The sequence below is a fragment of the Prionailurus viverrinus genome, chromosome B1 (assembly GCF_022837055.1).
Source record: "Prionailurus viverrinus isolate Anna chromosome B1, UM_Priviv_1.0, whole genome shotgun sequence".
Lineage (NCBI taxonomy): Eukaryota > Metazoa > Chordata > Mammalia > Carnivora > Felidae > Prionailurus > Prionailurus viverrinus.
In genome coordinates this window covers 45,750,389-45,766,129 of record NC_062564.1, presented here as the reverse complement: position 1 = coordinate 45,766,129, position 15,741 = coordinate 45,750,389, and the positions used below count along the sequence as shown (strand labels likewise).

The 15,741-nt window shown below is 37.4% G+C and overlaps 1 protein-coding gene across 2 annotated transcripts in view; it reads left to right on the top strand.

Moving 5' to 3' along the window:
• Window positions 1-1,715: 1,715 nt before the first annotated feature.
• KCNU1 (potassium calcium-activated channel subfamily U member 1) overlaps window positions 1,716-15,741 on the top strand; it is a 148,199-nt gene continuing 134,173 nt past the window's right edge. For both annotated transcript variants that reach the window (XM_047854823.1, XM_047854822.1), the window contains exons 1-2: window positions 1,716-1,892; window positions 4,736-4,855. In XM_047854823.1, the coding sequence (XP_047710779.1) occupies window positions 1,746-1,892; window positions 4,736-4,855 (267 nt within the window). In that variant the 5' untranslated portion in view covers window positions 1,716-1,745. The remainder of the gene's footprint in view (window positions 1,893-4,735; window positions 4,856-15,741) is intronic.

Sequence of the window (15,741 nt, the reverse complement as noted above, 5' to 3'; positions counted from 1 at the left end):
TCCCAGAGAAGCCAGATGACCCAGACACCCCAAGTTCAAGATAAATTTGGACAGACTGACTTTGAAACCATCTTCACATTTCTTGACTCCGCTGTGGAAACTAATATTACCATCACCATAACATAAAATTAGAGGGCCAAACTAGCTGGCTGTTTCATTGATACTGAATCTTTTTATTCTCACAGGACAATTTCTGGGAAAAGGGAAAAGATGTCTAGATAGCATCTTGGAAAGAACTGGTAATACTTTGACAACATTAAATAGAGAAAGTTAAGAAAATTTCATTGATGATGATAGCTTAACCACTACTTAAGATGAATCAGACTAAGTAAATGAGCTCTAACTTGGAAACTGTGATCTTATTTTCCAAATAGCTACAGGCGCCTGCACCCGTGTGTGTATGTAATATAAACACATAATTTTTCCTTCCTTCCTTCCTCTCCTTCTTCCCTTCCTTCCTTCCTCTTTTCTTTATAATTAGTGCCATCCAGAAGAGGAACTGAAATAGTTAATGGTTATCCTTGCTTGTTTTGTGTTTTATGCCTTTCAAATACGATAATACGACCTTGTTGAACCCCCATAGTAATTCCATCAAGTATGTTATTATGTTACTTTCAACATAAGACTGCGAAAAGTAAAGTGACTTGTTAGGCATTACACAGCAACTGAATTCAGGGCTCCCAACTCTTAGACCAGAGTCCTTCCTAATATTGCCCTAATGCTAGCTTCATGACTAGATTTTGTGAAAATTATAGCTCAGCCTAGAATAAGGAACTAGAACTGTGGCAGCAGTTCTAGGAAATGTTATAATTCTCTTCTAGAAATAGTCTTCCACACAGAGCAGAAGCATGGCGAGCTCCAAAGGACAATAACATTTCTCCTGGGTCTCATCACCTTGTGTCATGCCATCTTCACAATAACTGGAGGTGGGGGGGACTAGGCCTCCCATCAGGCTGACATTTTGCCTGTCACTTGTGTGCACTGAAAGGCATGACATTTCCTACACCTTTGAAAACATCATAAAAAATAAAGGAAATAGTTCTCATTCTGAACTTTACCTCTGCTGGACCAAAGTGTTTGCTGACAGGGCAGGGATAAAAGCAAGAAAGGGGAGGGTTCCCTAAAGAAGAGATAAGGGGAAAATTCCTGGGCTCAAATATTTAACAACTGACCAATGCTTGTACTGGTAAAATCACCTTCTACAATACCTGCACTATCGTGCCTTTCTTATTGACGAGCTAAACACAAGTCTTGAAGTATTCTCTCATCTGTCTGTCCAAGATCACTGAGAATGTGGCATCTGCTCCAGTGAAGAATCAATTCACTGACACACAGATTGCTGGATGCCATTTCACTCTAAGTTATTCTGAAGGTGTCTGCAACAAACCAAATATATAGCCCATTGACCATAGCCATGAAGGCTATAATTTCCTCTAGGTCAGAGAGAAAGTCCATAACAGAATCAGACCTAGAATTCTGGTCTTCTGAAGACCCATGTTGTGGACCCTGGTCTTCTCCTTCTGTTCATTCATTTGCATCCTCTGAGTCAGCACTGTGGTGGTTAGCTGACCCTTATTCCTGGGATCACTCATTGTTATTACCCCTGGCATTAGGACTCAGTAATACACTAAACTCTAACTTCTGGAATCATTACCATGTGATCGTGACATCACAGAAGCCCAACAGTTCCGTCTGCTGATTTTTCAAACCAAGCTGCAGAGTGGTAGTGGGGAAGACCTGAGAAAATGGCCTGCTCCATTGAGATCCAAGCAGCATTTATTCTCTCCTCCTTTGTGACCTTCTTCGTTGGACTCCTCATCTTATTCATATTCAGGCTAATCTGGAGGACCATCAAAAAATGGCAAAACATCAAGGGAACAGGAATTATCTTGGTCAGTTTCCTTATTTGGGATCGCACTGTAAGAAGATCTAGACAGGTCTGGCAAGTGATTGTGTTTAGAAAACAATATAAGCTTCACTCAGCTTTCATGAGCTAGCAGAGCCAGCTCTAATTTGGTGCTGATCCTCCACTGGGGTGGAAAACAGGACAGCAGGTCACCATTCCAAAACCTGCAGGTACAGAGCTATGCCTCTCCTCCCACCACTCAGAGAAGCAAATGCTTTGAATGGCTGATGATGAATGGTAGCTCTGGAAACAGAGGTCGCTATTCTGAAAAAACGTCCACAAACAGTATGTCTATGTCACTATTTTGAATTTCAAAACGATGGTTGTGCTTGGTACTATGTATGAGGGAGGCAAAAACGAACATCAAGTCAAGCTTACTTTCACAAATCATGCATTGTAGGATACAGATGCACTGACACAGGTAAACTGCCTTTCATAAACCATGTTAACCCAATACACTGAGTTCATACAGAAACCCATGCATACATGCACATGCCATACAGTCACAAATGCAGACACTTTTCACAAGCAAACAAGCTTTGCAAGGGTGGGTGGTGTTGAGCAACAGCTGGCAAATGATCATAATGAGAGTAATGGTATCGTACCCAGATAAGACTTTGCTTAAGAGCTTGAAATAAAACTCTCCAATGCTAGATAATGGCTGTTCTATTACCAGCAGTCAAAGGCAAAGGGCTTTATTAGGCCCTGTGTGATTTGTTTCCAATTTTTTCCCCAAACTTTGTTTTTCTGATATTGTAATTTCCATAATAGAACACATTTCACTTGTGCATTGTAATTGATACTGAAGAGTTGCTTAGAACATTTCTCTAAACGGCAGAGGCACCTCGATGGTTCAGTCGTCGGACTGAGCATCCGACTTCAGCTCAGGTCATGATCTCACAGTTTGTGGGTTAGAGCCCTGCCTTGGGCTCTGTGCTCACAGCTCACAGCCTGGAGTCTGCTTCAGATTCTGTGTCTCCCTCTATCTCTCAAAAATAAATAAACATTAAAAAAATTTCTCTTCATTGTAAACGTTGACATAAAATAACATAATTTGTAATAACTTGGTAACTTTCTAAGGTCATTGGCAATATCATAAAATGGAATTCAGGTTTCTTCATTTAAGATGTACCAATACTGAAGTCCAGACATTTTGTTGTTAAACAAGTTCCTTCTAATATTAATTATTTGTAAAGACTTTAAGCAGTGGCATAAAAAGTATGGAAAGAATTCTCAGGTGTACTTACTTCTTAACAAGACTGATAGAGTACACAAATGAGTAATGAGTGTGGTGAATCTGCCTTCCACCTTTTTTCTTTTCTCCCAATGCACAAATGAATTGGTAGATTCGTTAAATCTCCTTAGGCTTCTGCTCCAGGAAATATATCTTCTTCCCCTATTATATTTATTTTTGTGTGGTTACAAAATATGAGAACCCATTTGTCCTAAATATTTGCTGTATATTTCACTTCTTTTGGGTGTAATTCATGTCTACCCTTCAGTCCAGAGGTGTCTTTTAATTTCTAATAGGAAGCAAATACAACAAAATGTAAAGAGGTAGGGTCCAAAGCAGCCAAAATACTATACTTTTATGGTTTTGAATCCTGAGGAGAGAATTTGATACAAGTTGAGTGACTTCTCAGCAACTTGTTATACTTAATTGAGAGGTTTTCTCTAAGCCTTTGGGAAAATGGCCTAATGCAAAAAATGTCACAACTGTCAAAGTTATCTTAAAAGTTATTTGGAGTCATAGTTTTCTCCTTAAATGTGCATTTTTAAAAGGCTTACTACATTCATAAATATGATTTTATTATATCTTAGGGTCAATTTGTTTTCCCACAGAAGGCTCTAATTTCATAATGAAATTCAAAGGAGTGTTCCATATTAATGTTATATTGAATATTTTTTTGAAAAAAAAATCAATTCTCAGACAACATCTCAGGAATGCACATGAGTCATACGTATTAGAGGGCAAATCATTGATCAAGATATGGATTCTATCAAATAGTTATTTAATGAGACTTCTTTTCCTACCACTCAGAAATTATGAGTAGAAAAATTAAGCCATTTCAAAATCCTGGCTCCATATACAATGAGTTTTTCCAAAAGTCAGAGGGTCAGCATGGTGTGATCAATCCTAGCTCACTTCTATCTTTCTTGGTGGTAGCTTATCAACAGATATGGGGACCAGTTCAGACTCCAGCCTCTCCTCATTCCCTGCTTATGTTTCTTTATCAATAGATAGTGGATTTAATCACACTTACTTTGTCTACCTCATAGGGTTACTATCAATTTTAAATAAAATAATTAAGGCATTTTATAAACATGAGGAAGGATTATATCAGCAGGATGTGATACCAGATAAGGAACTAAAAGCAACACAAAATTTCTGAAACTTTCCTTCTTTCTCAAAACAAAAATTAGGTACTTAAGTAATCACTAAAAATCAATTTATGATCTTTTTGTCTTTGTCCACGTATCTTGATAGAAAAGGGTAAGACACGTCCCCACAGCATGAAGAAGCGTGCTACTCTCAATCCTGACCACTACGATAATGTCAGCTTGAAGGGTCTAGGACTGAGTGTATGTGAGGAAGGCATGGTGAGGACTTCAGAATTCATCATTAAAAAGCGGTGCAAAAGATGAATCAAATGCAAACCCAGTAAAATTCAATTCATGAAATGCTGAACAAGCAACTTCAGCGTTCTCTGGGTTGGACAAGGTGGAACAATTTCCAGCTTATACCACAGCAGGAGGCTCCAACATACATAAAACAGATTACTTTCTCTGAGATTCAGCTCACTCTCAATTCTTTCCTCTTGTGTGTAGGAACTACTCTTGAGAAAAAGCACCGGTAATAAACATTTGAAAAGTCTCCACTTCCATGGAGTATTTCGGAATCGTATAGAAATGTTGCTTTCAGCACAGACCTTTGTGGGGCAAGTGTTGGTAAGTACATTTTCATGGTTAGCTTGCTAATGTACTTTAGCCATGAATGTAATTGTCAGTATATATAATTCTATCGCCCAGGTAAGCATCTGGTGTTCCCTGGTGGCTTTATCTAAAATATCTAAAATATGCCTCCCCATGGCCATCTCCCTTTGTCTACCTTCTCTTCCATTAGTCTTTTAATCTGAATATAATTACTTGGCATTGTATTTCCTATTGATCATCAGGGGATATGCTAAAAGAGAAGCTTTATTAGCACAAAGGTTGCATTCAGTTTGTTGCCTCGAATGTAGACGGATGTCTGGCATAAATATGATGTTTGGTGGGTCATCTGGCCTGAAATGTGTAACCCCTCCTTTGATTCTAATAGCTTTTTTTCTTCCTTATACAAACTAGTCTTTTTGCCTCGTTACGATGGTATTTAGTGTTTTACTACCTGTCTTAATCTAGGTAATTCATACATGTTAAAACTTAATTCAGACATAATCTCATAGGGGAAATCTTACTTTATCTCCATAATAGGCTAAGAGTCCATCTCTAAGCTTCTATATATTCATTGCACACTGCTATTAAAATTACCTGTGCATATGCCTGTCTCTTTTAGTGTACTGTGAGCTCCTTAAGAGAACAGACTATGCCATGGAAATGCTTATATTCCATTGTCTGGAAACAGAAGATGCCCTATAAATGAATGAATTGATCTGAAATAATAGAAAATAGAATCTATAGTGTGAGGGTATGCTGCCATCAGATGGTGGTATGGTGGAGTAGATGTGAGCTAGAGATTATCCTCTGGTTTTTTTTGTAATTGGTGAAAACAGTGCTCTTTTCTGGTTAATGTTCATTCAGATAGAATTATTTTTAAAATTTATTAGGAAGTACATAATCTCTTCTGATAAAATCTACAGGGAATGTGGAATCATCTGAACATTCCTTTTTCTTTCTTCTAGTTTTGCTCCCTTTTCTGAAATCCCTATCAGTATGACCTGTTAGAGAAGGATTCTTTCTGATTATATCAGTGATTTCTTAGCTAGGATCTCTTCAAATGCTCAAATAATGTGTGACATATGAGGATAATATTGGGAATAACATATTAAAGGTCTCTGGGGTGAGGGAGAAGAGAACCTATACCATCCACCATATACGCATTGCATATGGGGAATGGGTGAGTAAGGAATGATCGATCATTGATTACATACCAATAAAAATTACTTCTTAAAATAATGGAAAAAAAATTTTTTTCAACTTGTTATAGCTGATGATTAAGTAGTTGGAACAACAGAAGTAAAGGTTAGAGAAAGGTTAGATTAGAATAAACACTCTAGGCATTGATTATTGAAAGGCATAATCGAGACCCTCAGTAGGGGTGCCAAGCAAGTATTCTATGAAAGGCTAAGAAGAGAACAAAAGAGCCTGTAGATCTCCTTTCCATCCTTCCATTCTTCCTTTCTTGGTAATTCTCTTACCTACTTCTTTCAATAGATATTGTTTGCCAACTACACACAAGGCTGACATTCTAGATATGGTGAAAACACAGACAAGAGTTTTGCACTCCCGGGACTTAAATTCTGGTGGGGAATAGAGATGACAAATATGTGCATAAACAAATAAGATAAAATTAATATGGTGATGAATGGTATTGGGATTATGACTGATGTGTTTGAGAGTCTTGGTGGAAATGGAGTTATTAGATCGTATCAGATACAGTGATCAGAGAAGAAATCTCTGAAAAGGTTTTGAGAAATTCTCTGAGACATGAAGAATCAAAATATAAAGCAATTAAAGGGTGGAAGAAACAAGGTTATCGACAGAGAGAACGGTTTATGGAAATAAAAAGTTCAGCTTACTGCAAATACCACAGTGGGACGTGCATGCTAGAGGTCATGGAGGGCAGAGGAGAATGAGGTCAGAGAGGAGACAGGAGAACCAAGCAATGCTTTGTACTTCATAGTAAGGAACTAGGCTATTCAAATGGAATGATTTTACTCTAATGCAAAGGGAAGTCATTGAGGGTTTTTTGGGCATATGGTTGACATGGTCTAATTATGTTTTAAAAATTCAAGAGGCACTAAAGTTTAAAAATAAAGGAATTATCAAAGGTATACCAGGCAAGTGACAATAGAAATCGGGAGTACATTTTAATATCAGATAAGTTTGAATTCAAAGCAAGAAAACAATAAATGAAGCCAAGTAACCTGTCTTAGTCTCCTATGATCACTGTGAGAAAGTACCACATGCTCAGTGGCTTAAACATCAGAAATTTTTGTCTCGAAATTCTGGTGGTGAGAAGTCTCAGGTCAAGGGTTGTTTGCATCTGAGGTTGTAAGAGAGAAGTGGCTCTATGCCTCACTCCTTGCTCTGCTGGTTGGTTAGCAATCCTTGGTGTTCCTTGGCTCATACATGCACCCACACCTTTGACCTTGTTTTCACATGGCATTCACATAATGTTTCCTCTATTCATGGCTGTGTCTAAATTTCCCTTTTCTAAGGACACCAGTCACAATGATTGAGACTCCATCCTCATAACCTTATCTTATCTTGAATACATCTGCAAAGACCCTATTTCCAAACAAGGTCACTTTAGGTGGGACTGAGGGTTAGGACTTCAACATATCCTTTGTGGGGGGTGGGGGGGGGACACAATTCAACACACAACCTTCATAATGATAAATTAACAACCCTCAACCGAGATAGAACATCATGAATATCACCACACCAAAAATATGACTCTAAGATAATAATAAAAATTATAAGAAATAAAAAAGAAATATTAAAAACACATTGGTAGTAGGAGCTTTTAGTTCACCTTCCTCATATCAGGACTTCATAAATAGAAAGGAAATAATGTTAAAAAACAAAATTCAACCAAGTAAACTTGAAGATGTAATTGATTTTATTAACCAATTCATGAATTGAGCAGCATCCCATGTAACAAGCAGAGGGATGCTCCGAGGAGTTGTACAAAATGGAAGGTCTTCATAGGAAGGAGAGTGGGGCAAGGAAGTTATTAGTAAAAGAAAAGAAAAATTGTTTCAGGCAACATCACCTTCCCTTAGGGGTTAGAGCAGGGGGTCTTACCATGCAGATTACCTCACTAGTGCTGGTCAGGAAATTCCAGACTGGTTTAATATTCCATTCCCTGGAATGGCTAAAACTGCTATCGGGTTAGGTATTAAGTCTTTACGGGTCTTAACATAAGTGACTCCATTTTGCACCTGTTTGTTTTTAACAATAATAAGCATAAAGAAGACCAAAGTAACTTAATTAATAACAGAAAGCTGATTGAAATGATGAAACTCCATATGCAGAAAACAGAAATTAAACTTACAAGTGTCTATGAACTATTTATAAATATTCAGCATATTATCAGGCCACAAAAAAAGCCAGAATTTTGAAACTTACAAAGTACAGACAGCCAACATTAACTGAATACAGCACAATAAATAAATAAGAAAATAATAACCCAGAAACAAAAGAAAGAAAAATGAAGATCTTACAGCTAACAATTGTTACATTTCCCTCTCTCAAAAGACGCTTAACTCTGAAAAATCAAAATAACACTTGTGGTATATTTAGATCATAAAAATAATGAAAACACCACATACCCCTTGCACCTAGAGTATAAGATGGGAGTGGTTCTGAGTTAAATGTCTAACAATAAAAACTTGATAAATAAAAATAATTAAAATCAATGAATCAATCTCAACAAGTTAGAGAAAGAAAACACATTAAATCTACACAGAATAAATATAAAAAGAGTCAGAAATTAACGAGTTATAAAACAGCTGATTATTTGAAGCAAACAATAAAAACGAGAAATCAATAGCTAGCCTCACCAAGGAAAAAAGGGGGGGGGAAGCACAAATATGTAAGAAATAAGACATTGAGGAGTAAGTACATTGATAAGAAGGAAACTGAACACTGTGTAGGCAATTAAATTCGAAAACTAGATGATTCCTTAGGACAATATAAATTACCAAAACTTATCACAAAAGAAAGAAACGTAAACATCAAATATCTGGAAGAAACACAGATGCTGTCAAAGACCTGCATCACCATCACCACCACCACCACCCTTCTTCCCTCCATCTATGGGAGACCTAGATGATTTTAAGGTCTAGTCAACCAGATCTTCAAGGATGGATATCCCTAATGCAAATTAAGCAGTTCCAGGACACAGAAAAGAAAGAAAGAAAACATTCAGTTTTCTTTTTCAATGAAGGCACAGTGTCTGTATCAAAACCCCTAAAGATAACAAGTAGAAAAAAAAATCTACAGATTAACGTCCTTGATATTTAGAGGGAGGATACTTGGCCAACCACCCAGTGGAAGAACAAGAGGAAGGAGGAGGAAAAAGAGCAGAAGGTGAAAAAAAAAAAGAAGAGGAAAAGAAAGGAAAAGAAAAAGAAGAAAAATGAGGAGAAAAATTCCAATAGTCAAAAGGAGAAAATATAGTGTCTTCAAAACAGGACACCTTCTAGAAATCCCTCTGTAGATTAAAACATGGCAAAGTACTGATCAACACTGCAGCATCAACGGGCTTGTTGTTTTAGTCATCACAAAGTTTTTATGTTTTTACAACTATCTTTTCTTCTGCATTAAGTTTTTTTTTTAATTTTTTAATGTTTATTCATTTTTGAGAGAGAGAGAGAGAGACAAAGCGTGAGCTGAGAGGGGCAGAGAGAGAGGGAGACACAAAATCCGAAGCAGGCTCCAGGTTCTGAGCTGTCAGCACAGAGCCTGACGCGGGCTCGAACTCACAGACTGTGAAATCATGACCTGAGCCGAGTCAGACGCCCAACCCATTGAGCCACCCAGGACTAGTTTTAAATATAGTCCTATCCCTAAACAAGCTGTTCCTTTTTGAGTGGAAGTGGGCAGAGGGGTTGTGGCTAATTGTGTAATTGACTGCTTCTTTGTTGCTTAGATGGCTAGAACAGTTTAGAACTAAAAATGTGGCTTATCTTTAATAAGTGTGTCTATTTTTGACATCATTCTAGGCACCATTTTATGTGCACATTCTGTTATCCTGTTTTCCCTTGCTTCTATTTTTTCAGGCAATCTAGCACTTTATGTTTCTTTGTATTGTCTTAACTCCTTCCCAAAAATGTGTAATCTTTTCTGTGAATATGTAATCCCTTCTGTAAATGTGTAAATAAGCCCTTAACTAGATCAATAGTTGTCAATCTTAGTATACAGATGAGCAAAGTATATAAATGAGCAAAGAAAGCATCACCGTTTGTTTGGAAATGAGAAAAAAATATTTAAAAAATGATGCTGGAAAAACTGACTAAAAACTTATTTCCCTGGGTTTTGCTCATTTTCATAATGCAGTAATAGTTCTAGGGGAAAAGAAACATAAAAATACTAGATCTGTTTCTTCATACATTGTATCCATTGTTTATGTTACAAAAATAAAGTTTAAAAATCTTTCCCACCACCTTGAGATGAGTTGTATCTTTATGTTTTATTTTGCATTTCATTATTTCATATTTTATATTTAATATACCGTCAAGCATCAGGCACCTATTTTGTATGAGACTATAGTTTAGAGATCTTTATCATATGAATAGAGAAAAGACTGACAGGAAGTACCACACAATATTCACACTGATTATTTGTGCATGGTTACATTGTTTGCCTTTTTATGCACATGGCACATTATTCAAAAAATACCAAAGGGTGCAGAAGTGAAAACTTAATTTCTTCCTTACCCCTATCTCCGTCCACTGCTACGAGCTTCTTCCTTCAAACTTGAAGATTCTCAGTAACATTGTCAGATATATTTTCTTTGGGTGTTTCAGTGACTTAAAACAACTTTTCTCCTCCATAAGTTGTATCTCTAAAATTTAAATTTTGAAATAAAAGAAGCTGTTATTCTTGTGGCAGTCCTTTGTGAAGACTAGTAAAATGAATAGCAGCCAGCGAAGGCAAAATGAGATGTGAATTCAGGTTACTGTGTTGATCTCTTGTGTCTTTAAATTGGAATACAGCCTGAGCAAGTGGGATAGGAGTTTCCAAAAGACTTCTAAAGGGCCAGCTTTGTTCTAGATCAATTCTCCCAATTCTCTTCTTTGGGTGCTAGTTCCTAAAATGGATTTATCTTAGGACTTCTCACACCAGTTCTCCTCTCCATCACTCTTTTAAAATCCATTTTGCAAAACAGAGGTATTACCATTACCTCTTTTTGATAAATGAAGAATCTGATGCATAGAGAAATAAAAGGTAAAAATTATAAAATGGGAATGAGAAATACTATCTATGGGTAATTTCAATGAATAATTGTGTTAATATATGAGAATGGACTAACATATAATAATTACAAGACTCACTAGTTAATAATATACACGTATGCCTAGCGTATAATACATATATAGGTGGAACTATTATTAATATTTTTATAAACAATACTCAGCACTTGTCTCTATAAACAAAAAAATGATTAAAATTGAGGTTGAACCCTTTCTCATTTTAGCAACAAGTAATATCTTTAATTAATTGAAAACAAATCTACCTCATTTGGATAAACTTTCCATGCAGTATTTACCATAATTTGTAGTATAGTTACATTGCTTTCATCAGGTGTGTCTAAACAATATGATAATTCAATGTGGAAGACAGTAAAAAACACATTTAGAGAAAGGTGTCAGAAAATTTAGATGTCCTTTTAGTTTCTTGCACCTATCTTGAGATTACAAACCTGTTCTAGGTGTTAAGCAGTAATTACCGAATCAACATGATAATATACATTATAAAGCATGATCATGTTATGCTAAGCAGTAAATACTGAATCAACATGATATACATTATAAAGGTGTTAAGCAGTAATTACTGAATCAATATGATAATATACATCATAAAGCATGATAATCCTAAACCCAGGTTTTTGCCAGTTGTCCTGGTGTACCTGTTTATAGGATCGCTTTCATTCGTAAAAGTTTACATACTTGGTATGATAAATAATACAGTCTCTTTAGTTTCAAATGGAAAGTTTTGTTTTTTTTGAAGCCAGAAGTCATTTTCCAAGGAAAAGGAGCCAGTAGAAGGAATGAAAGTTTGAAGGTCTCCTTGACTGCTGTAAGGACCAAAGTCCACTTCTGGTTAGAAAGAACACTTTTCTTTTCTCTCTATCCCTAATCCACACCATTCCTCTCCCATGATGGGCCATGTTCCTCTCCTTTGGTTTTATTTAGCCTTGCTGGGGACTTTTATATTTCATACACATTTGTGTATATAATTAATATCTTTTTTATCCTTCTTAATTTCAATATCCCATTTTTCCCATTTGTTTAATTTCATTCCCCCCCCCGCCTCCAGTCAGTTTTAATAAATGAGGATACTACGTAACAGGGTACCCTACCTGTTCAGGGCGAGAATTTTTTAATAAACCTTTTCTGCTTCCAAATCTGCGTCTTTTCCTATCATCCAAAAGTCCACCTGAAGATCAGGGAAGAGTTGACTGGATGGACTCTGAGTTTATTGGGAGAAATCCCCTCAACGACATGTTTCTCCTTTGCGAGACTTGAGTCAGGGAGAGCAAGTTCAAGCCCCAAAAGAAGGCTTAAGGAGCAATCAACACGCTCCTGCGCCTTGTGAAGCTTGCCCTTAAAAGGAACATCCTCAAGCTGCAGGTTATTTCTCCACGTGGCAGAGGGCCCTGGGCTCCTCCTGGGGCCTCTACCCGCCCTCTACCAGCAGCGGTTTCGGGCCAAGGTGTGCCGCTGGCCTCCACCATCCCAGGTTGCTCATGCTTCCTTCTAATCACCTGCCTTGGTTGTGGAGAGCCGCCAGCAGCTGGCGCGACAGCTTCTCAGGCCCCCTCCCTCCGCTGAAGCTGCTTCTCCCAGCACGCCAGAACAGGAAGACGGGCCGCACTTGGGTCAGCTGCCCGTGCAGGGACCAGGTAGAAAAGGCCACCCTTGAGGATGGGGACAGCCCCCACAGGCTTGGGGATTTCCAGGATCTGGTGGAAGGCGGCCTAGGAGTTATGTTCAATGGTCAGCTGTCCCTCTGCAGAAGCAGAGCGGCACAGCTCAATCTGCTCTCTTTGCACAGCTCCATCGTTAGGAGTCTGGCCACAGGACTTGTTTCCTCGTGTTCGTCAGTTTACTGGTCACTGGGTCTCCCAGCACCGAGTTTATTTTCGCTGTTGGGCCACTTTGATGAGCTGAGTCTTCCTGCGCTGGTCTCATACCTCCTCCTCAGTCAGCTTTGCCTAAGGTTTGCGATAATATTCCCCGTCCAGCAGGGAAGCCCAGTATTTGAAACCACTACGTCTGCGCGCACCTCCAGGGCCCAGCCTGAAAGCTGCAGGACGGCACTGCGCATGCCGGCCCGGGATCCCACCGCGCTTGCGCAGCCTGCATGCGGCACGCACGCGCTCTGAGCCGGCCCGTCTCTCCGGTTTCTTGGGTGCTATTTGTTTTACAAAAAATTTTCCTATGAGTTCTTTCTTAGCCATGTCTCCTAGATTTTAGCAAGTAGTATTATGATTTTTATGAATGCCTAATTTGTCGTAAGTTGTTTGAAACTTTAATTTTGATTTCTTGTTTGAGTCATCATCCATTTAGAGGAATGCTGTATGTATAAGCTTTCATTTCCTTGGGATAGAGTGGCTATCTTTTCCACTTTGGTAAAATTTATGGTCCAAGAATACTACTGCCTTTATGATTTCTGGCTTATGAAATTTATGGGGAAATGCACTGTTGCCTAGTACATGTTCAATTTTTATTACTACTTAATGGACTTTTGAAAGAATATGTATTATGTTTGATATAGAAGCACTATTAATTGTATTATATGTGTTTTCCATACCCCTTAATTATTTGCTGACTGAAAGGGACATGCCAAACATTTTTATTTATGATTTTGTAGTTTTATTGAATATCTTGTAGTTCTATCGAATATATTCATCTTGCATTTCTAACCCATTTTAAATTATATATTTTATATAATATCAATTAGTGCATAAAATTATCTTTTAAGTCTTTGCTTGATTGTGCCTTTTATCTATATGAAATATTCATGGTTCTCACATTTAGTGTTTTGGGTTTTGTTTTGTTTTTGGCTTGAATATTTTCGAATACTTTGCCTTCATTTTATTCATACTTGATTGGGATGTCTTTGCCCAGCTATCTGTCAGTCTTTTTCTCTAATTTCCTGTTAACTGTGTCTCTGTAAATAACATGGAGCTGGATTTTTGTTCTCTTATTGATTTAAGAATTCATTTATTTGTTGATTTATCAGAGGAATTTAATTATTCTCCTTTATGGTAATTTGTTTTATTGGTCTTCATAATACTTAGAGATTGAATTTGCTACATAATAGAATATCTAAATATCAGTGGGTTAAAAAAAACAAATGGTAGATAAGTTAGCAAAGAAAAGGAAAATGGGTGTTAGGCAGGTAAGAGCTCTGTCCCAGCCTTGGTTTCTTATCTTACTAGAGAGGCCAGAGATACCTCGTGACTGAATTTTGAGAGACTTGGACTCAGACACGGGCTCCTCCACTTCCTATTGTGTAATCCTGGGCAAATTAATTTTTCTAAATTAGATTTCAGTCATACAATATGAATAACCTCCTTTAAAGTATTGTAGGGAGACTTATATGATAATAAATATAAACCATTCAGGGTATACTAAGTATTGACCATTGGCTGACATTTTTGTTTATTAAATATTTTGTATAATTGCTTTTTTAATAGGATATGGACACACTAGGTTAAACCAAGTTCAGAACAAACTTCCCATTCTATATTTCCTCTGTGTATCTCCACATGTTTTTTTATTTATATGAAATTTATTGTCAAATTGGTTTCCACACAACACCCAGTGCTCATCCCAACAGGTGCCCTCCTCAATGCCCATCACCCACTTTCCTCTCCCTCCCACCCTCCATCAACCCTCAGTTTATTTTCAGTTTTTAAGAGTCTCTTATGGTTTGCCTCCTTCCCTCTCTGTAACTTTTTTTTCCCCCTTCCCCTCCCCCATGGTCTTCTGTTAAGTTTCTCAGGATCCACATAAGAGTGAAAACATATGGTATCTGTCTTTCTCTGTATGACTTATTTCACTTAGCATAACACTCTCCAGTTCCATCCATGTTGCTACAAAAGGCCATATTTCATTCTTTCTCATTGCCGAGTAGTATTCCATTGTGTTTATAAACCACAACTTCTTTATCCATTCATCAGTTGATGGACATTTAGGCTCTTTCCATAATTTGTCTCAACATGTTTTATGTCTGTATCCTCCATGTGCATGAGATCTTTGGTTTTTTTCCACCATACCACCTATCCTTCCTTCCAGAAATTGTGAATGAATTGGAACATTCAGTTCCAGATTGCTGTTGTGGCTTTTTGTTTGCTTGTTTTTAGCACTGTACGTCTGGTAAGATTTTTTTTTTTTTTAATATTTGCTTTAGAGCTAAAAATTAACTTTACCAGTTTTATTAGGTACTTTTTTTTTAATGTAACATGTTTTATCTTTCATGTTTTATTTTTATTAATGTAACATGTTTTCTTTTCCTTGAGTGTTTCCCATTTTCATTTGCAAGGGAAAGTGTGGGTGGTATACTTTCATACCTTGAATGTCACACAAAAATAGTTTTTTCCTTGCTCTCGCGAGTGAACACCAGTCTTCTTGGGTGTAGGATTTTTGGCTTTCAGTCCTTTTTCCTAAAATTTCTATAAATGCTATTCCAGTATCTTCTAGCACTTAAGGCTACCTGCTAGATACAAACCTCAGGTCTCTCAGCTCCAAATCTACCCTGTGCTCTCTGCTTTGTGATGTGAGGCCAGGCCTCAGTTATTACATGTGTCCTTTGTCAGCTTGCTTGTGCTCATAGTTGAGCTCTGCCAACAAGGGTGTGAGAGGAGACAGAAAGCCTAG